The sequence below is a fragment of the Phascolarctos cinereus genome, unplaced genomic scaffold (assembly GCF_003287225.1).
Source record: "Phascolarctos cinereus isolate Bilbo 61053 unplaced genomic scaffold, phaCin_HiC Scaffold_1;HRSCAF=81, whole genome shotgun sequence".
Lineage (NCBI taxonomy): Eukaryota > Metazoa > Chordata > Mammalia > Diprotodontia > Phascolarctidae > Phascolarctos > Phascolarctos cinereus.
The window spans coordinates 282,420,422-282,447,252 of NW_027555514.1; the positions used below are offsets into that span (position 1 = coordinate 282,420,422).

Below are 26,831 nucleotides of genomic sequence, written 5' to 3' on the forward strand. Positions count from 1 at the left end.
GACAAGAGGGCATTTTCCCTGACCTCAGTCTCTCATCCCAAAGTACTGCATTTAACCCCAGTTCATTCTGAGCTGATGTTAGATGGAATGTCTGAAGGGCCAGAAGAAATCTTTTCATCTGGGTTGGAAGTTTAGAGAGATTTTGGCTCAGAACCTTAGTAGGGTGCCGGGGGGACCCTGGGGCACCACAGTGCTATTTGTGACCCCTCTAGATGGGGTGACAGGAGAAGCAGTCTCCTGGAGGCCCCTTTCTGTTTCTGTTTTTCTGTCCATGGAGTTCCTTTTGCCTCAGTCCATCTCTCCTATGGACATCTCCAGGGACCACGTGGTCAAGCCATGGCTGGCCCCAGTGCTGGTCTGGAGGAAGACTGTTTGGAACAGCCTAACGAACAGGCTGTCAGGAGGGGATGCTGACGGTGAGAGTCCAGTCTCATGAAGGGGAATTCCCATCTGCAAAGCGCTTCCTCCCTTCTAACAATTCTGGACAGCCTGTTCTTCTCTGGGAATCAGGAAGCCGATGCCCTGAGGGCCCTTTCCATTCTGGCTTTGCCACTCGCTGCCCAGGAACCTCCATGGGCCTCCTCTAGCCCCCTCTCCCAGCTCTGCTTCTCCAAGCCCAGGTCTGGGCTTAGCTCCCTCTGCTGCCCAGGGCACGCCCTCCCAGGCCTCACTCAGCTGAAGGGAAGCCGCTCTTTGAATAGAGGGTTTCCACAACAATCCTGCCTCTTTTTCCCCACTACTCTGAGGTGGCCTCAAGAGCAACCTCCATGTGACGGGTGGACAAGAAGCAACCACAGATCCAAGAGAAAATTTATTTTTGCATAGGCATAAATTAGAATCTGTCAATTGAAAAATAAAACTAAAGAATTAAACAGTAGTCTTTGTGATGGGGAAGAGCTAAGCCCCCATCTGTAGGTTCCTATGTGGGGCTGCTCAGATGCCAGCTTCCTGGGGAGGGGACAAAAGCAGCAGGAGCAGGCTGGGCTGAGGGGCAGCTGGGGTCAGCCCCACACCGACTGCTGCTGGCCCCTGAAACCTGCAGAAGAGTGGGCGCCCCTGCTGGCTTCGGGAACCAGTGGCCAGCCCTATGGTGTGAACCCCTGCCTTCCTTCCTCATGGCAAGAGGCAGAAAGGATGGCGATGCCACTGTGGAGATTAGTACTTGACGGCCCCCCCCCCCGCCCAAGCTGGGGCTGGAGTGAATATCACCCTGGGCCCCAGGGGAGGCAGCCAGGAATGAAGCCCTTAGCTTTTCTATCGGATAAAAAAGAACCATGAAATATATCTGTGTATAAATATAAATATATATCTATATACATAATACAATTGGCCCGCAGGGCCAAAGAATTTGCCCTCCCCCTCCCATCCCAGCCTTAACTCCAACAAGCTCCCCCCAACCCTATCCCAATAAACTTAACACCTGCCCATGTGCTAACCAAGCCAGAAGGGAACTAGAGTCAGAGCCCCAGGGTAAGACTGTGATGAGCCTATGATGTCCTGTTTCCCTGTAGAGGCACCTGGGGCAGGGCAAGTTCCCCCCCCAGGGAGAGAGGGCAACACTGGCTCAATGCCAACCTTACACAGGGCCAGGGAAGGGCCCTTCTCATCAGGATCCTGGCCAGTCTCCTGCTCACCATACCCACAACCGCAGGAGCTGACGGGTCCAAAGGAGAGCCCACAGTGACTGAGCTCCAGGTGGATGAAGGCATGGCCTCTGGGCCTGTGAGGGCAGGGAGGAGAAACCTGGCACCAATAACGAAAGGGAAGGCCCTCTCCCCATGGGCCCCTGGCTGCACTCTGGGCCGCCTTCCCTTTCAGCATTATCTAAACCGTGATTAATGCTGTATCTAATACTGCCTTTCCCACACACCAGAAACCCTCCATTCTTCTCTAAATTAAGCCACAGTGGGTAAAAGGGGCCTACCAGCCATGGTTACACCCCCAGGTAACAGTTTCTAAATGCCACTCCAGGTGACCCTGGGGGCAGAATTTCCCCCAAATTGAGGCTGTTGGCCTTGTCAGAACAAAAAAGCCCGGGGACTCGGGCTCAATCCCAGGTGCTTCCGATTCCAAAGACTGCCTCCATTGTGTCCAATGGTGAAGAGAACCATGCAAGGTACCATGGACAGGGGCATTAGCCCCCTGCATGCCCATGTCTGCCCTCTGCAGCTGCCCAGTTTGTCATGCCCTTACTACACCCAATTCCTTGCCCTAGAGCCAAGGTGGCGTTAGCTGTGGTTCTGTTGGACTGCTGCTGAGCATAGCAAGGCCCTCACTGGTCCCTCCCCACACCCCCAACATATAATACATAGCTATATATACACCTCTGGGGGGTGGGCAGGGCCTGCAGAGAGGATGGGGAGTGAAACAGAAATTGCTCAGCTGGTGGTCTCCTCCATACCAGAGAGGGCCCAGTGGGGCAGGACTGCTCCACGGAGGTGGGCTTCCATGTTCTGTCTCCCAGAGCCATGGTGTCCATAAGGGATTAAGCGTGGGGGACAGGGGAGAAGGTGGTGGAGCTGCTTGCTGGTGGAGGGGAGGTAGCTGGAAGGGAAAGGGGTGAAGGGACCTGGGGAGAGGAGCTAATTGGCAGGCTTCCCATGGACCCGGAAGCGGTAAATGCAGGTATACTCAGGGTGACCCCAGTTGCTCAAGATGCGAAGCTCTACCACCTGATATGGGGCTGTGTTGTTGCCCTGTGGGAAGAGGAAAGTGGGTTAGGAAGGCCTGAGATCCCTTGGTGAACATCCTATCCCGAAGCCCTTCTGCCCCCAGCTTCCTTCAAAGGGCAGTGGCTAAATTAAGCCACAACCTTATCCTTCAGGTTCCTGTCAGACCCACAAGCTCCTGACTTCCACTGCAGCCAGTCACAAAGCCCTCCAGATCACCAGCCTGCCTGGGTCACTGAGTGGCCGTCCATACCTGAAAGTCGAAGGTCTGAATGGACTCCCCAGCATTATCGTAGGTGAACTGGCCGAGGGCCACCCCCTCCGACTGGGAATCTTCATTTAGCCCCTACACAGAAGGAAAAGCAAAGGGAAGGGATGGATGAACGGATGGACGGATGGGAGAGGGTGCAGGAAAGGTCATGCTGTTAAGACATGAATCCAAATCAATCCAGGGAGGCAAAGGACGGGAGGTGGTGGGGGAGGAGGCGGAAGCGGCAGGATACATTGGGGAGGGGAAAGGGGAGCAAACAAGCCACCGTGATGTTTCCTCCCTCGAGCCCCTTGCCTTCTAGCATCTCTCTCACTAATTCAGAGCCTTTCCCCTCCAGGCCCTTGGCCTCCTTTGCAGCCTCTCCCCTTAAGCTGCCAAAGGGCTTGGGAGAAAACACTAACTGTGGGCGCCTCAGTTTCTTCATCTGTCTCAGGATTTGGGTCCTGACCGTCCCCCTCCCCTGCATTTTTCACCTTCTCCTCTGGCTCCATCTTTTCTCCCAAATGCTCCTTACGTGGACATTCCATCTCTGCCTGTCCTGGCGCGCCTCACCCGTGGGACACCCAGCCACGGAGGCAACGTGTTGCAGAAAAGGACCTTAAGGCAGCATTGGCTGCCTCTGGCTCCTCTCCAAGAAGAGGGAGAGGAGCAGAAGGGCTGGCCGGCCTCAACATCCCATCTGTTAAATGGGTACATCCTTCCACTCCTCACCTGGCGATGGCTGCCGTTAAGAAAGGGCTTTCTACTGTTCTAGAAAGGAGAGCTGCCAGGCTCAGGTACTCACCATGATGACAAAGTCCTTGGGGGCGCTGGGGATGTTGCTGATAGGGGACAGGGCTTTGGGCACGTGCTCCAAGGTGACGGCAGTGAGGTGGATGCGGGCAGACAGGCGAACCACCGCAAAGCCCTGGGGGCCCCGGAATGCCCAGCAGTTGCCAGGGTAGACGTCCGGCTGTGGGCACGAGACAAGTCAGGTGAAAGGCGGCGGCAGAGGGAACAGACCCCGATATTAGGGCCCCTCCACCTTGAGAGCCCAGCCCCCACAGAGGAGGGCGGGAGATGGCAGGCAGAGAGCCAAGCTGGGGGTCCTTTGTTCAGCCCTACCTGGAGGATGGCCCTTGGGGACTGGGAATAGTACCACAAGGGGATGCCAAACAGACTGAGAAGGGCCGTCTTGGTGTCATAGGTCTCTGAGCAGCGGGTACTGATGATGCTGGCCCCTGGAAGAGCAACAGGGAGATAAGTTGGGGGGCACCCAGGATGGGCAGGACACAGATGGCCTAGGGCAGCCCTCAAAGCAAGGGGGCGCTGCCGAGGCATCAGCCCTCCTCACTGCCCTGGCCCAGAAGGGGCATCCCAATGTGTCAATTCCTCCTGTCCAGTAACGGGAATCCCGGTTTTCTAATCTGTTGTGTCCCAAGCTTTCTGCAGGCTGCCTACCCGAGGACTCCAGGGCGTAATCCACCAGCCCGATGCGGTCTTCACTGTAGCGCTTCAGTGCCTGCTGCACGATCTGGTGTACTTCCTAAAAGACGGGCATGCACTGGTGGGCCAGGCTGCCTGCAGGATGGGCCCAGCCCTTAGGGGAAGGGCAAGCATGCTACCTGCTTGGCCAGGGCTCCCCCTCCCTCCTGGGAGGCTCCTCTCAGGGCAAACCCGTGATCCCAGGCGGGCAGACAGCCAGTGGGGCAGGCCTCACCTCCTCGGTCACCCCCGTCACCCCCTCCTTGCGAAGGGTCAGCCTCAGGCTGGCGGCAGCTTCGCTGGCAGACTTGACCTGCTCCTGTGCCACGTGAGTGAGGATTCTGTGCTCCAGGTCCCGAAGCTGGGCCTGCACGTCCTCCAGCTGAAGGAGCCCAGCCTGAGCACCCTTGTCTCGAAGAAGGAACTGACTGATCCAGGCTGGGAACTGAGACTCCACCTGGAAGCCACCAGAGGAAGGAGCTCAGCAAACAGCAGAGGTGAGGAAGGAAGAGGGCCTGGACAGAGAGCCTCTGAGAGCTCAGGCCCAGTATGTGCCTGCCTGGGGCCAGGGAAGGTGACTGGCATTTCTCCACTGCGTTGAGGTCTGCCAACAGGATTTCACTGGACCCTCCCATCTGACAGATGAGGACTCTCCCCTCCACGTCCCCAAGTCCACGCCATAGGCCCAATCTCTGGGAAGCACGCAGCGGACACCTTAAAGGGCTGGACTTCCTTGGGCAGATGCCTGGGTAGCAGCAGCCCTGCTTGGATCGAGGGGCATGCCTGGCCTAACCGGGGGACGGGAGGACTCACGTCACTGCGCAGGGCCGCCATCTTCTGTGGCCAAAGGTCTACTTGCTCGGCCACTGTAGCCTGTCTATGGCTCAAGGCCGCCAGCTCCTGCCTCAGGCCGGCCAGCTGGGCCTCCAAAGGGCCCATCTCCTTTAGCATGTTTTCCCGGAGGGCTTCTTGGGCCAAACTAAACAATGACAAAAGGAAAGGTCGAGGATGGAATCACAGAGAGGCCAGGAAGTAGAACAGGCTCACCCGAAGAAAACCACTACCCAGTGGAAAGAATAGAGCCAGAGACCTGGGCGCAAGTCTTCACTGACATTGACTCCCTGCGTGACCCTGGGCAAGTTGTTTCCCTCTCGGGCCTCAGCACCCTCATCTTCTCTCTGAGATCGATCCTATGGACATGCTAACCCAGTGACGCCCCAGAGAATCTCAGTCTGGCTTTCTAGCCTGCCTCCTTCCCTCCTCTTCTCTTTGCCAGTCAGTCCTTTGGAGACTTACCTCTGCCACTCAGACTTGAGCTGGAGCACCCAGCTTTCCAGGTCCTGTAAGGAAAAAGAGGGCACAATGAGACCGATGAAAATCCTGGGGACTCGTGGTCGCCTCTGGCGGGGCCCTCTGTCCACTGAGGAGGAGCCGCGTCTCTGCGAACTGCTAGGCTCCAGAAATCTTGACCTTGGATCCGGGCTAGACCTTTCAGAGACTGGGCTCCTCTCCAACTATCCCACCAAGAGGAGGCATTTGAGAAAGACCCAAGCTCAGCTGGGATTAGGCATAAACCACTTTCCCCAGAGTGGTGAGGTCACTTCTCAGTCCCCTGAAGAAAGTTTCAAACTCAATTCTTAAGTCATTTCTTTTTCTTTCTTTTTTTTTTGGTCAGGCAAATAGGGTTAAATGACTTGCCCAGGGTCACACAGCTAGTAAGTGTCATGTGTCTGAAGTCAGATTTGAACTCAGGTCCTCCTGACTCCAAGGCCAGAGCTCTATCCGCTGCACCACCTAGCTGCCCCCCATAGTTTTTAAGTCATATTCTTTTCACTGACAGTCTTATCCCTCCCTAGTCTTCCTGCATGAATGTGCTTGATTCCAGAGAGGAGCTGCAGGAGGGAGACTAGGTTTCTTTTAGGTCACTAAGCTCCATACTCATCCCTCAGACAAGGGGGTCCCTCGGGCGGCTGTTAGCAAGTGGCCATCTCTCAGGGCGGCCGCTCTTTGTTGATCTAAGAGGCTCCCAGACAAGTAAGGAATCTGGCCAGGCCCTTGTAGGCAAGTGCCGACTCCCCTGAGAGCAGCATCAACCTTTCAAGGATGCCGATTCGGCCCCAAGCGGCCTCCCCCGAGGTGCCCACCCCCACTGACTCCGCCTCCAGAAGCATTACCTGGGATGCCTGAGTGATCTTCTTTAGGACGTTCTCCAAATCTTGCTGATGCTCTGCCCTGAGGGTGGTCAGTGCTTCCTGGGGAGCACAGAAAAGGAGACAGGCATTCCACAAGACCCCGAGAACGTTGCAGGCTCTGGCAGTCCCAGAGCACTGCTTCACCTCAAGACCTCCATGCCCCCACTGGCTGGTCTCAGTGACCTGGCACATCAGGAGAGCAGCTGGGCAGCTCCTGCTTTCTCCTCACCTGGAGGTGGGCAGTGGTGTCCCTGCGGAAGTCCTCCTTCAGGGTGGCTTCCCGTCGGCTCACCAGGCCCTCCAGCAGAGTCAGAGTGTCCTCATGGCTCAGGCCTTTCCCACCTCCACCCCCACCAGCCCCTTGTCGTAGCTCCAGGCGCTCCAGCCGCATGGCCTCCTTCTGCCAATGGGCAGAGTATTCGGAAGCCAGAGTTTCCAGCCGCCTTTCCAGAGCGTGAACCCTTGACAGGACACGCTGTTCAGCCTTGGGAAAAAGAAGGAAAACACAAAGATGAAAAGTCTCTTAGGAGGAGGAATGAGGAACACTGGTCATTGGAGACTCCAGCATTGATTAAGCACCTACTGTGTGCCAGGCATAGGGCTGGGTGCTGGCAACCTTCCTTACCCACAGGAACTTCCATCCCGATGGCAGAGACAGAACATTCCGCACCACTCTTCATTTTACATTGGTGCTGTTTACATTGTTTTATGCATTTCTGGTCTCCCCTATTAGAACGTAAGCTACCTGCAAACAGGAATTGCTTTATTCTTTGTACCCATATGCCCTAAGCCAGCACCTTGCACATACTAAGTGCTTTATAAATACCTGTGGACTGACAGGTTGATTGGAAGAAAGGGCACCAGCCTGGAGAGAGGGGTGCAGAACTGGAAGTGGAAAGGGAAGGCAGAATGAGTTCTCAGCATGGAGGCAGCCATTTTGGCAGGGTCACTGAGTGTGGAAGGAGGACTGAAGCCCAGTGAGGCTAAGGCTGTGAAGGCAGGGTGGGGCGCTTTTACCCTGGAGGCAAAGGGGAGCCCCTGAAGCTGGCTGAGGAGGGAAGTCACCTGGTCTGCTCCTTTGGGAGCAGAGTGAAGAACAGACTGGAGCCAGGGAGGCCACTCAGGAGTCTGCTGCAGTGACCCAGGAGAGAGTGATGAGGGCCTGACCTGGGGTGGCCAGGGTTATGAAGGCAGAAATTGCAAAGAAGCTAAGAGAGTTCAGGGCAAAAGGCTGGGTCAGCGACCTCCCCAAGAGGTGCAAAGGATGCCAAACAGGCAGAAGGTCCCCCCACTTCACGCCTGGGTATCTATACAGCACAGGGGCAGAGCCAAGATAGCAAAGGGAGGGTCGGCACTTTTGCTGAGCCCAGCCTACCCTCTAACCATCTAGAAAATGTGCCAGACTACATCCTGGTCAGGAAAGCCAAGAAAAATCCACGAGTCATTTTTCCAGCCCAGGGTGGCACGGGGTCGGGGGCTGGCCAGGAGCCCACCATAATGGCAGCTGGGACAGTAGGAAGCATTTCAGTGCCCAAGGATGGTAAAAGGGCTGAGACTGAACCCCTGGGCAGGAGCAGGTCCTGGGGGCCCCTGTACTAGTGTTGGGAGCAGGAATGGGGCCAGCTGGCACCTCTGGGCCACAGATGAGTTAGCTGGCGAGGCCCTAGCTGAGCAGTGACCAAACAGAGCTGTGGGGCCTGAGGCCCAGAGCACAGCGGGGTGCTCAGTGCTAACCTTTAGTCCTGCAAGTGAGATACTGGGGGCAGGAGACCCAGACACAAGGAGCATCAGTAAGCTTGGTCCTTCTGAACCTGCAGAACCTAAAAGTGGGCTGACGGTGACCGAGTCCAGTAACATTCTACTGAAACTCAACCACCCACAAGCCTGTAGACCCAAACCTGGGTTAGGAACTTGCACATCTCAGACAAGGAGAGAAGTGAACAGGTTACACCATTTTGGAAGCACTGAAAACTTGCAGACTGAACTGAGAAAGCCCAGAGGTGAGCAGAGCCCAGCACCAACATAAAGTCAAGAAATAGGCCGGAAGAATGAGTAAACAAAAAAATGAACCTGACTGTAAAGAGCTGCTGTGGTAACAGGGAAGCTCAAGACAGACAGACAGAAGAAGACAATGACTTGAAAACATTTTTAATCAAAGCCTCAAAGAAAAAGTGCAGATTGGACAAGAGCTGAACAAGAATTCCTAGAAGAACTAAATAATGGGATAAAAATAAGCAAAAAAATGATTTTAAAAATCAAATAAGAGTGGAAGAGGAAAAAACTGAAAAAAAAAAGAGCAGTGCAAGAAAGATATGAAAAAAGAATTAATAGTTTGGTAAAAGAAGCACAAAAATACTGAAGAAAACTCCTTAAAAATTAGAACTGAGAAAATAGAACCTAATAACTTTATGAGATAAGAAAAAATAAAATCAACTTAAAAGAATGAAAAAATAAAGAGAAAATGTGTCATATATATAAAAAACAATGACCTAGAAACAGATTGAGGAAAGATAATTTAAGAGTCACTGGGCTATCTAAAAGCCAGAAATAAAAAAAAGAGGCTTCACTTAATATTTTAAGATATTATAAGGGAAAAATGCCCAGATGTCTTAGAACCAGAGGGCAAAGGAGAACTTGAAAGAATTCACCAATCATTTCCTGAAAGAAACTCCAAAATGAAAACACCTAGGATTTGTATCAAATCCAGAGCTCCCAGGTCAAGGAGAAAATCCTGCAAGCAGCCAGAGAGAAATAATCCAAATACTGTCAGGACACATGAGAGTTAGCAGCTTCCACATTAAAGGAGTGCAGGGTTTAAGATATGACATTCTGGAATGCAAAAGATCTAGGATTAGGGCCAAGAATAAACTTCCCAGCAAAACTGAGCATATTTCTATAAGGGAATATGGACACTTCATGGAACAGAGAACTTTTAAGCATTCCTGATGAAAAGACCAGAGTGGAATAGAAAATCTGACACTGAAACACAGAACTCACAAGAAGCATAATGAGGCAAACGCGGGAGAGAAAGCACAAGGCACTAAACAAAGGTAAACTGTCTACATCCCTTGTGTGGCATGATGATACATGTAACTCCTTCAGAATTTTATGATCACCAGGGGCCTTAGAGGGAATCTAATGAGATAGCGATCCGGGTGTGATTCTATTTTGTGGTGCTGACCTCAAAAGAATGGAAGGGTGGGGAAGAGAAATGCACTGGAAGAGAGGGAAGGAAAGAAAGAATGGGGCAAGTTATCTCACATAAATGAGGTGCACAAGGAAGAATTTATACAATGGATGGGACAGAGAAGACGGGAACAGGCAACGCTTGAACTTTATTCTCATCTGACCTGGTTGAAGGAGGGAAGAATACATATACACACAGAAATTCATCTTACCCAAAGGGAAGCAGGAGGAAAAGAGGTTAAGAGAAAGGTGAGGGGGACGGAAGAATGGGAGAGAGGGTAAATTAAGGGAGGTAATGGTCAGAAGCAAAAGACTCTTGAAGAGGGAATGGGGTCAAAAAGAAAAGGATAAGTATAAAAGAATAGTCTGAAGCAAAATATACATCTATTGATCATAACTGTGAATGTGAATGGGATGAACTCACCCATAAAATGGAAGAGAACAGTAGAATGGCTCAGAAACCGGAATCCAACAATATGTTATTTACAAGAAATATACTTGAAACAGAAAAATACACAAATAGAGACGGGGTTGTAACAAAAGAATGGATCCTAAAGAACAGATGGAAGGGGCAGTAGATAGAGTACTGGCCTGGGTCAGGAGGACCTGAGTTCAAATCCGGCCTCAGACACTTGACACTTACTAGCTGTGTGACCTTGGGCAAATCGCTTAACCCCACTGCCTAGCCCAAAACAAAACAAAAATGGATGGATCAAAAAACAAATCATAGAAATGATCAATAATTTCATTAAAGATAATGACAACAATAACATAACAATATTTTTGGGATGCAGCCAATGCAGTACTTTAGTGGAAAATGTATATCTTGAAATGCTTACATCAATAAAAGAGAGAAAAAACAGATTAAATAATTAGGCATTCAAGTAAAAAAAAATCAGAAAACCAACAAATTAATCCCTTCCCAATTAAACACCAAAAATGAAATCCTGAATCAAGGAAAAAACCCCCACTAAACTAATAAATAAAACTATAAGCTTTAAAAAAAATAGATAAATAGAGAAACCCTTGGTTAATTTAATTTTTTTATAATTAATTTTTTAATTTTTAGTTTTCAACATTCACTTTTTTCAACATTGATGGCTTGTTCAATTTCTTTTTCTGAAATGGGGTTATTTAAGTATTTTACTTCTTCTGTTAATCTGGGCAGTTTATATTTTTGTAAATATTCATCCATTTCACTAAGATTGTCAAATTTATTGGCATACAGTTGGGCAAAATAGCTCCTAATTATTGTTTTGATTTAATTTAACTTTTTTAAAAAAGAAAGAAAACCAAATTACTAGTATCAAAAAAAAAACGAAAAAAGTGAATTTACAACCAATAAAGGTGAAATAAAAGTAATAATTAGGAAGTATTTTGCCCAAATATGTGCCAATAATAAAATTGACAATCTAAATGAAATTAGTATTTACAAATATAAATAGTCCCAGTTAACAGAACAGGAAATAGAATACTTAAATAATCTATCTTAGAAAAAGAAACTGAACAAGCTATAAATAATCTCCCTAAGAAAAAACTCCAGGACAAGATAAATTTGTGAGCAAATTCTACTAAATATTTAAAGAGTAATTATTTCCAATACTATATAAACTGTTTGAAAGAATAGGTAAAGAAAGAGTCTTACCAAATTCCTTCTACGACACAAATATTATTGGCTTGCTACCCAAGGAGAGTCAACTCTCCCTAAGAAAGAAAACTATAGATCAATAATGAACATTAACCAAAAAACTTAAATATTGGAAAGGAGATTACAGAAATATAGCATAAAGATCATACACTGTGACCAGGCTGGATTTATACCAGACACTTAGGGCTGGTTCAATTATTAGGAAAACTATAAACATAACTGACTATATCAATAACAAAAACAACAAAATTCATATGATTTCAACAGAGGCAGAAAAAGCTTTTGACAAAATATAACACTCATTCCTGTTAAAAACACTAGAAAGCACAGGAATAAATGGAGTCTTCCTTAAAATGATAAGTATTGTTTAGTAAAACCAAAAGCAAGGATGATCTGTAATGGGATAAGCTAAATCCTTTCCAATAAGATCAGTGTGGAGGAAAAATGTCCACTGCCACCTTTATTATTCAGTATTGTACTAGATTCAGCAATAAGGTAAGAAAAAGAATTTGAAGGGGAAAAAATGCAACAAGGAAACAAAATCATCCCTTTTTGTAGGTGATATGATGGTTTACCAAGAGAACCCTAGTGAGTCAACTAAAAAAACCAGTTAAAACAATTACTTAAAGTCGAAGGACATAAAATGAACCCACAAAAACTATCAGCATTTCTAAATATCAACCAACAAAATCCAGCGGAAAGAGATAAAAAGGGAAATCCCATTGAAAATAACTGGGGGGGGCAGCTAGGTGGTGTAGTGCATAAAGCTCTGTGGAGTCAGGAGGACCTGAGTTCAAATCCGACCTCAGATTCTTGACACTTACTATCTGTGTGACCTTGGGCAGGTCACTTAACCCCTCACCAAGAAACAAAAAATAAAAAACTGTGGTCAGTATACAATACCTGAGAGTTTATCTGCCAAGACACACACAGGAACTATATGAACACAATTACAAAACATTCTTCACGCAGAGAGAGAGAGAGATCTCAACAAGTGGACATATTCATCGCTCATGGGCAGGGCAGGCCAATATAATGACAGCAACAATATTACCTAATTTATTACCTAATTAACTTACTTATTCAGTGCCATACCAATCAAACTACCAAGACAGTTCTTTGACAGCAAAGAATTGGAAACAAAGTAGACGCCCATCAAAGGGGGAATGGCTAAATCAACTGTGGCTTATGGATACAATGAAATATTGTGATGCTATAAGAAACCAAGACTGCTTAATAAAGAGAAACATGGGAAGAGTTATGAGAACTGGGGGCAAAGTGAAACAGGTGAATGAGGAGAACAAGATGAACAGACCCGGAGACAGCCACATAAATTGAAAGCGCAGCCGACAACTGAAGGTGAACGTCGAGAGGAGGTCGTCGGAGCCTGGCCCCAAAGACAATCACTGAGGGCATTCCTCCCTGGCCTTCGATGCCAGGGTGGGAGTCTGCGGGGCTGGGACCTGCCTGCGAGGCTGGACTCGGTGCTGAGCTGGTTTTGCTGAACTGTTTTCTTCCCCTCTTTTTCTACTCTTTTGTTGAAGGGGTGGCTCTGTGGTGGTGGGGGGAGGGCTATGTTGAGAAAGGTGGATGACATGAAAGCAAAACTAGAAACAAGTCTTTAAAGGCAATGATAGATATATATACCCACATGTATAAAGGTATATCTATTTCTTAATTATTTTCACTAATAGATCACACAAGCCTTGCAGGGTGTATCCAATCTGCCTGCATCTCTTTCTGAAGAGAGAAGAGACACTGGGAAAGGCAGGTGATGTGAAAACAAAAAGATGTTAAGAAAGATTTTGGAAACAAAACAGCAAACACTCCAGACCAGTGAGGGGACATGAAAAGTTGTCTTCAGATTTCTGTGGACAGGGGCTAGCCTTGTTTGGCTTGTCCCAGTGGGGCAGCAGTCAAGGCACATTTCAGAGGCAAGGCCAACATCTTCACTTCCGCTGAGCAGGGAAGGGGATGCCTCGGGAGGGCGAGCCTTCATTCTCAGGACTGGGGTGAAGAGGGAGGCCGAGGTCCCTTCCTGCTGTTTGCTCTTTCACGAAGCCACTTTCTGTATTCTGCAGTAGCCACCCTCTTCTCTTTTGCCAGTGGCCTGTCCTCAGACCCACTGAGGCCTTTGGCTGCCGTGACTTTTTTGCTTGGCCAAGAGCCGCTGGTCTCTGACAGAGGCAGCCTCCGGCTTTGCTGGCCTCCTCCCCGGAACGTGGTGTTCTGGGGCAGCGGTCAAACATGCTTAGGGAACGATGCTCTGAGTCAGGGTGACTGTTGTCCGTACCTGAATTGTTAACACATCTCAACAGGAAGGACCGGGGCTGGTGGAACTGTACAGTGTCTTTTTTCCTCCTTTGTCCCCCTTTCTTCTAATTTGCCATTGGTTCGACCTTTGCTGGGCCCAGTCACTGATCTGATTGTTGATGCTGAAATGACTGCTGTAACCAGCATTTCTTGTCCTGTGAAGATGGTCCCTTTTGGTTTTTTGTGATGTCTCCTGGTGCTGGCCACGTGTCCTATTTCTGGGGACTCTGACTGACAATCAGTATTTGTGTCATCTTCCCTGCATGTTGTTTTACAGAGTTAGTACAATTCCAATCAACAAACCGATAAACTCCTACCAAGTGTAAGAGGCTGCGCCGGATGTTGGGGTCACAAGAACAAAACGATCTTATCAGGTTGCCTTCTGTAAAAATGGTGGCCTGTTTGCTTAGGCTCGTTGTGAGTATAACTTTAAAGCTTTCTTGTTGCCTTTAAAAATGGGGATGAGATCAAATTCTTAAGGCTGATTGGCCTTCCCCAAGGACAGCCTGTGAGCCATGTTCCACTGATTTTTCCCCCTTCCCCAGCTGAAAAACAAATCTTTGCAGCAAACATGAGAAGTCAGGCAAATCAAATCCTGATACTGGCTACATCCAAAACCATGGGCCTCGTTCTGCATCTGACCACCATCACCTCATTGTTGCTGCCCTCCAGAGCCAGGTCCTTTATCCCACCACTCCACGAAGCCCCTTAGATGACACAGGAAGAATGCCAACCCTTCATGTCATGCTGTAGATGGTCTAAGGACTGAAGGAGACCTAGCCCCTCTGTCTTTCCCTGAGGTCCCGACCCCTGTCCACAGAGCAGAAGATAGCTGCAGAGGCCAAAGACTGGTACTTTTCGCTTTTTTTTTTTTTTGGTATCGTTGGTATTTTTATCTGCTTCCAAGGTCATCGTGGCTCCAAAAATCAAACTACCTGGTGGCCATGCTTCTGGTGGGCAGCCAGTGTGATCTGCACGTGGCCTTCAAGTCTTCCCAGCTTGGTAAAGTCTGATAGTCTGGGCTCTGCTGGCCAATTTTTGGAAATCCCCTCTGGATTCTTAGGGTCACCCCACTGTGTGACAAGGTGCTAGGGAAGGCCTTTTGTGGGAGGCAACTATGATTTCAATTTAAGGGGAGAAAATGATGAGGCTGAGCCTTAGAGAGGTTGACACTGAATTGCCCAAGGCCCCAAAGCTAGCAAGTGGCAAAGCTCTAGCTTGAGCTCCGGTGTTCTGACCCTGGCTCTCCAGGGCTCTGCACTCCCAAGGTGAGAGTCTCCTCAGGTTAGTTTGGCTGTCCATGAGTGGCCCTGGTGCAACATTAGAGGAGATTGGGACTGAAATCCATGCATAAACCAAGGTTACTAAACGCAGACTTCCTTATAGCCTGGATTTCTATTTTCCCCTCTCACCCCACAGCACAGATCACTGAGAAGGGACTGTCACCACCGAGATGAATGATGTGTCTTCTGGAAGACACACACATGGCACCCAAACACCACAAAGTCACCATTGGCTGGAAAGAGTCTCTGTCCAAGCTACTCACTCAGTAAGCCCAAGAACTCAAGGGGCGGGTGGAGCGGATGGACAGTCTGTGGGGGGCTACCTTCCTCAGGGCAGCTGAGACACTATAGGAGCACAGAAGTACCCAGAAATGGAGCCCCATCGCCCTAGCCAGGTGGGGATGCTCAGGGGGCAAGGCCCATTTCTCTGAGAAAGAGCAGAAGGGGAATGGAAGGAGAACTGGGGGGGACAGTGGGCGGCCTGCCGTGGTGAGGCACCTTCTCTTCCTCCCTGTGTTATCACACAGATGCACAAGAGAAGGAACAGCGGTTACCACACAAAGGAGGGTTTAAGAGGTCCTGCTATTTCCTGTGTTCCTCCCTCCCATACTCAAGATTAGGAGCTGGTAGCAAGAAAAGTAAAATAATTTTGGAAAAAACCACAAAACCAACATTTTTCTTTTTCCTTTCCTTATACTTTATCTCACTGGAGTTAGAGAATCAGTGATTTGGCCTCTAGCATTGCATTTTGTTGTGTCTCATGGAATTTGCAAAAGCTTACTGATGCTGGACTTAACAAGAGGAAAAAACTGGACCAGGAGGAATAGTATGGCATCACGCTGTGTACAGGGGCAGAGGGGAAGAGGTAGAGAGGAGGAAGAGACTGTAATGGCTCTAAATCCAATAATATATTTAGGAATGGTCTAGAATGTGAAAGCCATAGATGGCAGGATTGTCACTGTGTGACCCTGGGTAAGTCACTTCAAGCAACAATAATAGGACAGTAATGAAAATAAGTGCTTAGAAATGTGACCAAAATTAAATTCAGTGGGGCTTATGCAAAAAAAAAGAAAAGTGATTTAGGTAAAAATGGTGGAAGAGCCAAGACACTTACTGACACCAAGCCTATTGGGAAGGATCAAACAATAAGACAAAAGGATTTCCCCCCATCAGGTGTCTGTGGTTCATTATCCAACAGACAAACAGGCATTTTTCAAAAGAAGAAATATAAGCAATCAATGACCAAATGAAAAAATGCTCCAAGTCACTAATTAGAGAACTGCCCCCAAAGGCAACTCGAATGGTCTACCTCCCACCTTTCAGGTTGGCAAAGAGGACAGACAGGCAAAATGAGCTCTGTTGGAGGGACTGTGAGAAATCAGGCACATTGATGTTCTAGCAGGGCAGTGCATGGAGTGCTGCGCCTGGCCTCACACACTAGCTGTGTGACCCTGGGGAAGTCGCTTCCCCTCTTTACCTCTATTTCTTCATCTATAAAAATGAGCTGGAGAAGGAAATGGCAAACTACTCTAGCATCTTTGCCAAGAAAATTCCCCAATACGGTCATGAAAAGTTGGACCCAACTGACATGATTCAACAACAATGCTTCACTGTAGGAATTGTAAACTGGTTCCAGCCATTACGGAAAGCTGTTATGAACTGTGGCCCCAAAACTAATAAACTCTGCCTACCCTTTGACCTGGCAACATGACTCCTAGGCCTATCCCCAAAGAGATCAAACAAAGAGGAAAAACTCTGATGTGGACAAGAACATTTACGGCAGCTTTTCTTTTGCAGTGACGAAGAACTGGAAACTAAGGCATTGCCCCCCACTTGGGCAAGAGCTGAATCAATCATGGTATAGAATGAGTAGAATCCTCCTGTGCTCTAAGAAATAAGGAAAGAGGTGGTGTTCAGAGAGAGCTGGGGAGACTTGTATGAACTGATGCCAGGCGGAGTGAGCAGAACCAGAAAGACAAACGACTTTGAAAGACTTTGGGACTCTGATCAAGGCAGTGGCCAGCCACTCTTCTGGCACATGACCCAACGTCTGACCGAGAGGCAAGGGACTCAAGAAGCAGAAGGAGACATACATCTTTTAGACATGGCCAAGGAGGGACTGGTTTGCTTGACTCTACATGTTTCTTACAAGTGGTTTGTTTTTCATTTTTCCAAATGAGTGGGAGATGGGAAGAAAAGAAAATAGATTTTTAATTAAAAATGAAAACAAGTATAGCTTTCTATAGATAATCCAGCCTCTCCCTCCTCCGATGCCTCATGGTGCTGAAAAGCTGACCCTGGGGCCTCTAAGATGGTGCCGAGAGAGGACACCATCTGGTAGATCCTGCCAGGCCAGGGCGGCCTTTGAGGACAGCATGGTGATAGCCCGTATGGCTGCCCTACAAGAAACGGTGCAGCCAATGCCCTCTACTGCTTCACTCCCATTTGCCCTGTTACACCTTGTTTGCACCCAGTTGTCTCCTCATCAGACTGCAAGCTCCTCGAGGCTGATTGGTTTTGCCTTTCTCTGAATCCCCCGTCCTTAGGCCACGCTTAGTAGGTGCTGGTTGGCTGAGTAACACTGGACTGAGAAGAATGAACTCGATCGTGGGCGGGCTGTCTGCCTGTCCTGTGCAAAGCGTTCCTGGCACTCACCTGGAAATATGGGGTGGCTTCTCCTGATTCCCACACCTCCTCTCTCCTGCTGCTGCCCTTGGCTGCCCACCAGGAGAGCACAGCAGGGTGGAAGGTCTGTAGTCCATAAGGGTAGAAATACCAAGCACCTAGCAGACAGGAGGAAAGGCTAATTAAGGCAGAGTCCGAGGCCCCAGAAGGCCAAGAAGTCCAGGAGAAGGACTACATCATGACTGACTATGGCAGTGTCATGTCTATGTGAGCTTGGACCCCAGCCCAAGGAAGGCGGATGCACTACAGGCCCCATGATCTGAAAGGCTACTTCCACCCCAAGAGCCTTCAGGAAAGGGATCCCTCTTTCATGATCCTCTCAGAAATCATTATACACTTTTGGATAATGGCAAAAATGAGGGATAAGAATGACCTGGTGAGAGGCCATGGAGATAGAACTTAGAAGTCCTGCCTCCTGGTCCCAAGCCTGGTCAACACACAGCCCTATCTCTTCTGAATGAGGATTGGGATGCTCTAAAGAGATGCCACCTGAATACAGGTCCTGGTGACCGCCGGCTTGTAGTGTCATCATTCCCGAGCTGGGCTTTATCTCACAGTATGGGCTGCGTGATGTCATGGCTCCTGACCAATAGTCCAGCCCTTCTGAGATCATCCAGGGAGGACTACCCTACCCTGTCTGTTCTCACCAATGAGAAGGGGCAAAGCCCCCCAGACCTGGCATGGGCTGTGTCCTGACCAGATAACAGATTTGTTCCTCACTCAGCTCCTCTACCAATCCCCTACCCTCCAGTGCCTTGTCAGTGACCACCGAAGGTGCAGGTAAAACACCTCCGTGAAGCCGACACACTCAAGGTGGGTGGGACAGCCACCCCAACCATGCAGCGTGAGTCTGGGAGGCCTGCCTACAGAAGATGCACAGTAAAGGTTTGCTGGATTGGATTGAGGGGAGAAGGAAAGACAGGACATAACTTTCACATTTTAGGCACGAGAATTTGCCCATACATGGCCTGGGTCCCTTTTCCCAGGGCTTTTGTCCCTCTGGCTCCCTAAAGGCTCCCCTTCAAAGCTCTGCCTTCCAGACCTTCCTTTGGCGGCCCTGCCCCCAGCCCTTGTTCATCCCCCCTGCCTGGATGCCCCGGGGACTCAACAAGGCTCACCATAAGCCAGCGAAGCCAGAAGCAACAGCATCAAGAGAGACAGAAGTAGCTTCTTCAGAGTCGGAAAGCTCCTGGATTTCATTGGGATGAAGGAGGAGAGGTTAGCGCCTGCCCTTCCCCACCACCGTCTCCTGTGGGACCCCCCCCAGTGGCAAATGAAACAACCACAAGAGTGGGGGCACCCAACATGTGGAGCACTTTTGTGGGGTTTTATGGACAGCCCAAGGAGAAAACTTGGCCTTTGTCAAATGCATTAATGTTATGAAAGGTGACATGCCTCCCTTTGAGAGACCTGGTGGAAGGTGTCTCCTTCTCAGGGCTACGGCAGAAATGTGTTAGTACCCTGATGAATTAGGCTGCCTTCTCTTTTCTAAGTCCTTACAGCGCCTGTAAATTTGGACTTGGAAAAGCTGCAGGAGGAACCCCTGCTACGGCCAGCTGGTCACCCTTGGCCTAGCCTGTGGCCCCAAGAATCCAAAGCAGAGGTGCGGAGCCTGTGGGGCTCAAGGACCCATGTGGCCCTCCACGTTCTCAAGTGTGGCCCTCTGACTGAATCCAAACTTCACAGAACAAATCTCCTTAACAAAAGGATTTCTTCTGCAAAACTTGGACTCAGTCAAAAGGCCGCACCCAAGGACCTAGAAGGCCACATGTGGCCTCGAGGCCTCAGGTTCCCCACCCCTACTCTAGAGGCTCCTGGACGCAGCCCTGGAGGCAGCCTGGAAACCTGGGCACGCTCCTCCACAGAGAAATTGCCAAGTGTGGCCTGGCGACCTGGAGGACTGGGAAGAAAATTCTTGATTTGAACCCCAGCATAGGAAACTCAAGACCCTCACACTAGCAAAGGTGAACCCACCAGGCTCAGCTGAGATCAGAGGCAGGAACTACTGAGGGGAGAGCTCCTAAAAGATACTCAGGAAGAGGGTCCCACCTGCAGTCAGAGCCAACCCACTTCCCTGAAGAGCCAAGAATAACGGGGGCTGGCGTGTGCTGGTAAATGTTTAACAACCAGCTCTGGGGGAGGGGAAGGCACACACAACCCACTCCTCCCATGGTCTTCTTCGGTCTAGACACTCAATCCACCCAATTGGTAGCTGGTGCCAGCACAACCCCGACCCTGACCTGACTTTGTCGTTAGATTTGTTGCATAAAAATCTGAAAAAGCTGAACACGAGCAGGGCAAAGCCAATGGGGAAACTGAGCTCCGGGACCGTGAAGCCCTTCAGAGCCCTAGATCTTTGATTCTTGGCAGGCCCCGGGAGGCCTCACTGACCTGGTTAAGACAAAGACATCCAGCAGGGAGACAGCTGTGGTCAGGCGGTACCAGGTGGTGCCGAGCCACCAGTAGAGCAGGCCAAAGAGCCAACCTGTAACAGTCCCAGCAGAGGGATTCAAAGGCTGCGCCCTCTAAGCCCGTCCTGTCCCAGAGCTAGCCCACTCCCAGCCCGCCCCAGCTCTGCAGCCGCTTCTTGCTGTTCCGGTCTCAGATCCTCCCACAGCTCTCTAGCCGTGCTTGCGGATCCATCCATAATGAGCCCGTCTCCACACACTGTCCTAAAGTTACTCCCCCGCCAGGCCCGGGCCCAGCGTGCCCCAGCATAGGAATGAGGAAGCTCTTAAAGGTGCACTGTGCCCCCCCACTCGCAGAACCCACCTGGAAAGGTGATCGCCATCCACAAGAAAGTGCCAACTTGGGAGGCAGCGTTCCTTAATGTGGATGCCGAGCCAGGCTGGTCCGTAAGTGCGTGCCCTGCAGGGAAGGGAAGAAATGAGGATCCACCCAGAAGGAGTGACAAGTGGGCCTCGAGCACCCCCATTACCATGCTGAGGCTTGAGCCCTCCCACCCTCCGAACCCCCTCTGGAGCCAGACCGCAGAGTTCTCTCTTCCCCTTCTCTGGGAGATCCCCCCCCCCCATGCCAGTTATGTGGCAGTACGTGGGGCAGTGCCTGGGGGCTGGGGCTGGGGGGGTGAAGCCTACCTGTGTAGTCATCCTCTGAGGAATATCCTGAGGAGGAGCCATAGGTGTCGTAGACGACTTTGGCCTCATTCAGTCCATTAATGTCGTGGCTCTCAGGGCCTCCTGTGCTTCTCCTCGTCCTCACCAACAGGTCCCCACCTGTGCATAGAGCAGGGGAGGTGCCCAGTGAGCAGGGGGTTGCAGGCTGGCAGCAGCGGCAGCTGCCAAAGGAGGGAGGCCTGGCAGGACTTTTCAGAACTCAGACACCTCCCCCCCTTGGTGGGCTGAGGCCAGAAGCCCTCCTACCTGGTCTAAGGTAGGCAGTGAGTTTTGCCCAAGGGCAAAATCGGGCCCACTTCCTGTTTCTGTGTGAGCTAAGAAAGGTTTTTAGGTTTTTAAATATGATGAAACTTTATTTAAACACAGCTCACTGGCTGTACAAAAGCAGGTGGCCTTCTGCCTCAGGAGGCATGGTCACTCTCTCGGGGACCTGTCAAAGGGCCATCTATGGGGTGGAGGGGCTTCAGAAGAATGGAAAGATTTCAAATCTGGGATGACCCACGGAGATGTGCCAGCCCAGCCCAATCCAATCTTATTTTACAGATGAGGAAACAGAGACCCAGGGAGGGACAGCCCCCCTAGAAATCTTTAGAAGACCGGGAGGAGCGTCTCCTCCCCTGCTCCCCAGCCTGAGGCCTCGGGTTTGGAAAGCTCTAGGCCGAGCTCACCTCGCTCACTCCAGTAGGAACCGCTGCCCAGTTCATCTTCCAGGATGGAGCTTCTGGCCATCGAGGTGGCCCGGGGGCCCCCCACATAGGACTCGCTGACAACTGATTCACTGTAGTAGGTGGTGTGAGGATTGGAAGCAGGGCCCAGGTGAGGGGCTGGTGAGAGGCGCTTCACACTGCTGGATTTCCTTCTCAGAGCCCTGGGGAGTACCACGCATGAAGAGCAAAATAAGAGGGTGAGAAAGACAGGGACGGGGAAAGGCCAGGAGGAGAATGAGACTTTGGGTATCATTTCTTTGCGTCTTAGAAAGTCCTCTTTTCCTGTTCTTATTTCTTAAACAGATGAATAATTTTTCACGTTGAAGGCAGGATTGAACAAAGCCACAGCTACCATGGGCCAGGGAGGGCCTCTTTCCAAATTAAACCACCATGATGAGATAGGAGAGGAGCGAAGGGCCTCCTGAGCCTGTCTCCCCACCCACAGGCCCTTCCCCTACATGGCTTCCCATGCTGTCGCTGGGCCCTGCAGCTCACCCTAGGAACCACAGGCATTAGGGCTAGGGAGAAGAGGTCCATGGCTGAGAGGGTTGTTCCCTGCCTCGCTTTAGGCCTCAGGGTTTCCGGCCTTCTCAGTGCTCCAAGTTGCCCCTCCCTAGTTCCTGTTCTCAGAGAGCAAAGGCCCCAGCTGCGCAGGCTGTGGTGGAAGGGGAAGAGATGGTGCTGGGGACAGGAAAGTCTCACATTTGTGGGGAAAGCAAGCAGCAGAGTGATGTCTCCACCAAAAATGGGGGCAGGAAAGAAAGGTGCACATGGCAGTAGCCAAGGCCCTTGGCTGCCCTGGGCAGCTGTGATTTGGATGGTGGCTTAGGCTCGCTCTAGTGTGGCTTACCTGAGGGGACTGTCCTTGAAGGTGGTGTGCTGGCCAGCCGCCAGGGAACTCCCTCCGCTGCTGCTGCTGCTGCTGCCTCCATCGTCATCAAGCTGGTAATGGCGGCTGAGGCGCTGACTGCGTCGAGACATCATCTGGGTCCTTCACTCTAGAAATTCTAGAAATTCCTGAAAGAAGGAAAAAGGAATGAGAAGCGGTGTCTCCTGACTGAGTGACTTGATGCCATTTTCTGGGAGCCCCTGAGAAAGGACTGATGGGGGGGGGACCTTGAAGGGGAGGGACAAAACACCCCAGACTTATTTCTCCAAAAGGGAAGCTGGGCTGGGACAAAGAGGTGCTCTCCTGAAGTGTTTCTGAAGTGTCTCCAAGGCACATTGATGATGGCCAAGCCCACCAGCTTTGTGCCTGAGCTCAGCTGTGGCTCAGCCTGGCCACGCTGTCTTCTCTCCAAAGGATCCTGCAGGAGGCTTCCCTGGCGAAGTGCTGTCCCCACTTTCTCCACCTCCATCCTGGATCTCCCTCTTAGCACATCTTTATTGAATCGGGGTTTTGACACTTAGCTTGTGACAGTTCTCAGGTTGCTTCACAAACACTCATTTTCCTTCTTTCCATAGACTGTAACCTTAAGGGAAAGGACCACCTTCTCTTTCATGTCTTTGGTCCCCCCCAGCCCCCAATAGTACCCAGCTCTGTGATCTGTTCTGGAGGGTGATCAGGGTCACATGCAAGAACTCTGTCCTGGTCTAAGCCAACCAGCTGATGCTAAGCCCAACCCTTAAGCAACAGGCTTCATGAGTAACAGCCCTCAAGCGGACAAGTGGTAAGCTCCCTCGGGCCCCCCACACCACCAGGAAGAGCCTCCAAGGCAGGCCCTGGGCCTCCCTATCCCCCTGCTCACTCAGCTCCAACCTCAATGCCTCCTCAAGGATTTCTAAATTGTCAAGGATTGAACAAGAAAAGTTTCAAGTACAGAGGACTGATACAAACGGGAGGCTGTCCAGCCTTAGGAGAAACTGGCTTAGTGAAGATGAGTTGGACCAGGGTTTAACCCCTAACTCAGATTACAGAGGAGACCAGGTTGTAGGGGATCTCAGCTTGGTTCCCCAGTCTGTCCAGGCTGCAAAGCCATCTCTCATAACCCAGCTTCGATTTTGGAGGGCTGGTGATCTTTGCTATAACCCATATTCTTGGTGTTACTGCTTTTCTTTAAATGACACTTGCTTGGGTCTTGGGAACAGACCCTAATGAGTCTCTCTGCCAGTTGTGAAAACAAGAAGGTCTGGTTTAGCTAGCAGGGAGTATTCCTACCAGATCTCTTCTGAAAAGCAAGAAGCCACATGTCTTCTTGGCCAAGGAAGGTCAACCTGCTGGCTTCTCTGAAGATGGGCTGCCCACTTGGCAGGAAGGACAGGAAGAGGCAAATCAGCAGTGGCCGAGGCAGACAGCTGGCCTGATGCCCCTTTCTAGATTCCACCCCCATATGGTGATAAATTCTGCCCCACCTCCCTTGCCCCACTGGAGTCTTTGAATGCCCACCCACTTGGGCATCAGCATCAGCTCTCAGCCCTCCCTCCCCCATGCTGGGGTGCAGTCTTTCCCTGAGGCCTCAAACAAAGCAGTACAGCTAGTGCTCAGGCTGCTGTTAATACAAACCTAACCCCATCCCGGAGGGGGGGGCCTGAAAGGGTAGTATGGGCACCCCCCAAATCGCCAAGCAAAGCCCCCCAGCCTGCCAGCTAGTCTTACCTTCAAAATGCCAGTGTTATAAAGACAGAGAATCTAGGCTCTTGACTGCTCTGAATTCCACAGTAAAAGGGAGAGGCCAACCCTGCCCTCTGTCTTCATAATCTAATCCCTTCTCTGTCCTCCTCCCCCTCAAAAACCCCCATATGTTTTGAACAGCATAAAGCATGGTTCTCCAGAAGATCTGAAGGCCCAGAAAAGGCAGGACTCTCTCTCTGCTACTGTCTGTGACGCTGACCCACAATCACAGAATATTCGAATTGACAGGGCCTTGGGAGATCACAGAGTCAGTCACACTGCTGCCCCCCCCCCAGACAACACTTATCCAAAAGAGCGCCCTGTTTTCATTTTAGAAGAGAAAAACAAAGTTTAGGAAGGTATTGCCTCATCTGCCATCACACAGCAAGTCGGTGGCAGGGCCAGGATGGGGCTAGAACCTGAAGTGCCTGCCCCCACACCCCGCTGCCTTCTCCTGACCCACTACCCTCCCCACTCCATCCTGCTCCTCCAACTTTGTGCACATGGGAGCTGACTTTGCCCGGAATCTCATGTACCCCATGCCCCCTGGGAAGTGTTCAGCGGAGACACCACCACCCCCCTCCCACCTTCTCCCTTTCAACTTCACATGCTGACCCTGCCAACTGATTTTTATCTACAGGCCACCTGCTGCCTTGCTCTGGCAGTCACTGACCCACAGGGATGGATCCCTGTTGGCTGAGGTCGGTGAGTACAAGGACCTGTCTCAAGCTGTCAACAGAGTTCAGAGCGGCAGAGATGGACAGAATCTTCCAGGCTGCCCAGGAAAGGCCCAAGTGATTGGTATGGCTCCAGCTATAAATACTGACCCTTTTAAAGAGTTCCAGCCTGGAGCAGCCTGGCTTTCCCTTCTCTGCCTGGGGATGGCCCACAACACCCCCCACAGTTCTTTTAAGGAGCCATTAAGCCAAAGTAAAGGGGTCACTTGCACCTGCCCGGAGCAGCTCCGCAAATGAGTTTGGGGGAAGTGGAGGAAGCGGCCCTTGGCCTGAGAGGACCTCCTGCAGCGAGGAGAGAGGAAGGGGTCGTGATGCCTTGGCAGGGACACCCAGTGGGCTGGGGCAGCCGGGCCTTCAGCCTGGGAGGATCATCCCTGAGCTGAGGAGGCCCCACATCAGAGGGTGAGCTGGAGGGCAGCTGGGCTCTGGCACTGGGAGGATGAGCCCGGCCGAGACCGGGCATAGAGTGAGTGATGAGTCCAGTCTGGCCAGCCAAGAGGGGCATCTGGGGCCAGGGGACTGGGTGGGTCAACCCCAGGCAAGGGACTGTTGCCAGCCCTCCCTCCCTGCAAAACACACATACACACACACACACACACACACACACACACACACACACACACACACACACACCCCACTGGGAAAATCAACACAACTTTGTCCCAGAGGGAGGTGGAAAGGCAAGTCAGGCCTTGGTATTGGAAGTGAGCCCTAGCCTGGGCAGCTCCATTTTGGGGTTGTTTGCGGGAGAGGGAGATGAAGCAGGGGGGGCAACCAGGCCTGGCACCGAGGAACTCCACTCCATGGAGACCCCTGTAGGTTGGGGATTTGGGGGGAGAGGTTGGGGGTGGAGCAGAGACAATTCTTGGGGGGCACAGCGAGGGTATGGACAAGAGGAGGGGCAGCCCTGTGACCAGATGGGGGGGCAGACAAGGGGAGGGTCAGCCACTGTGCCCAGGTCTGGGGGGAGGCAGGCAAGGGGAGGAGCAGCTCTGCCCTGGCACAGAGGGGGGCACCGTGCCCGCGCCCAGCGCCCCGGACCCTCCCCCTCCCCCCTCCTCTCCCGGCCCTGGACTGCGGGCCCGCCCCGGTACCTGCGGAGACGGCTCCGTCCCTCCCCCGCCCGCCGCGTCCGCGTCCCTTGGCCGCTACCGGGGGAACGCGGGGGGAACGCGAGGCGCGCGCACGACGAGGCGCGAGGACAAAGCGGGCGCGAGCTGGGGCCAGGGGCGCGCGCGGGGAGCGGGTCCACACAGCTCCGGGGGCGTCTCGGTTCTGCCTGGTCCGGCTCTGTCATCGCAGACAGGCCGAGGCGGAGGCCACCGCCCCTGGGGCCCGGCCACGCCCCCTGCGCGCGACCATTGGACGGTTTGAACAAAAAGGGTCCGGATGGCCCCGCCCGCCGCCGCGCAACGGCCACTCTGAGCACGCGGGCGCGCCCCGCCCCCTCGTCCTGTGCCGCCCCTCCAGACCCCGCCCTTCCCTGACCTACCTCCTCCCCCCAGCCCTCCCCCTTCTCCCCCCTCGCTTCCCCCTCCCCTTCCTCCTCCCCTTCCTCCTCCAGCCTAGCCCCAGCCCTCCCCGTGGTCCTTCCTCCTCCCCCTCCCCCCTCCCTGCCCCCTCTCCTCTCTTCTTCTTCATCTCCCCTCCCCCCTCCCCTCCCCTTCTTTTCCTCCACCCGGCCCTCCAGGCCCCACGCTCTCTGGCCTACCTCCTCCCCTCCAGCCCTCCCCCTGGACTTTCACCCCTTTCCATCCCTGCCCCTCCTCCTCTTCCTCCTGTCCTCTCCTCCCCTTCTTCCCTTCCCTTCCTTCCCTCCTCTCCCCCTCCCCTCCCCCTCCTCCCTATCCCTTCTCTTCCCCCTTCCCCTTCTCTTCTCCTCCTGTCCCCTCCCCTCCCCCCTCATCTCCCCCTCTAGTCCTCCATCT

The 26,831-nt window shown here is 51.6% G+C and overlaps 1 protein-coding gene across 2 annotated transcripts; it reads right to left on the reverse strand.

The window, feature by feature from the left end:
• Nucleotides 1-798: 798 nt before the first annotated feature.
• Nucleotides 799-26,163, reverse strand: SUN2 (Sad1 and UNC84 domain containing 2). Of its 2 annotated transcripts, none has more exons than XM_020982629.2 (18): nt 25,998-26,163; nt 22,406-22,572; nt 21,517-21,716; nt 20,810-20,947; nt 20,484-20,579; nt 20,103-20,196; nt 18,830-18,900; nt 17,682-17,809; nt 6,826-7,080; nt 6,579-6,656; nt 5,701-5,744; nt 5,218-5,383; nt 4,640-4,861; nt 4,381-4,465; nt 4,045-4,160; nt 3,725-3,892; nt 2,923-3,015; nt 799-2,696 (listed from the first exon to the last, which is right to left on the reverse strand). In XM_020982629.2, the coding sequence occupies exons 2-18, from the start codon at nt 22,537-22,539 to the stop codon at nt 2,583-2,585; spliced, it is 2,202 nt and encodes a 733-aa protein (XP_020838288.1). In that variant the 5' UTR covers nt 22,540-22,572; nt 25,998-26,163; the 3' UTR covers nt 799-2,582. The 2 variants fall into 2 exon arrangements, with proteins under 2 accessions (XP_020838288.1, XP_020838289.1); XM_020982630.2 differs by lacking the exon at nt 25,998-26,163 and adding an exon at nt 23,714-25,899.
• Between the last annotated feature and the right edge of the window lie 668 nt (nt 26,164-26,831).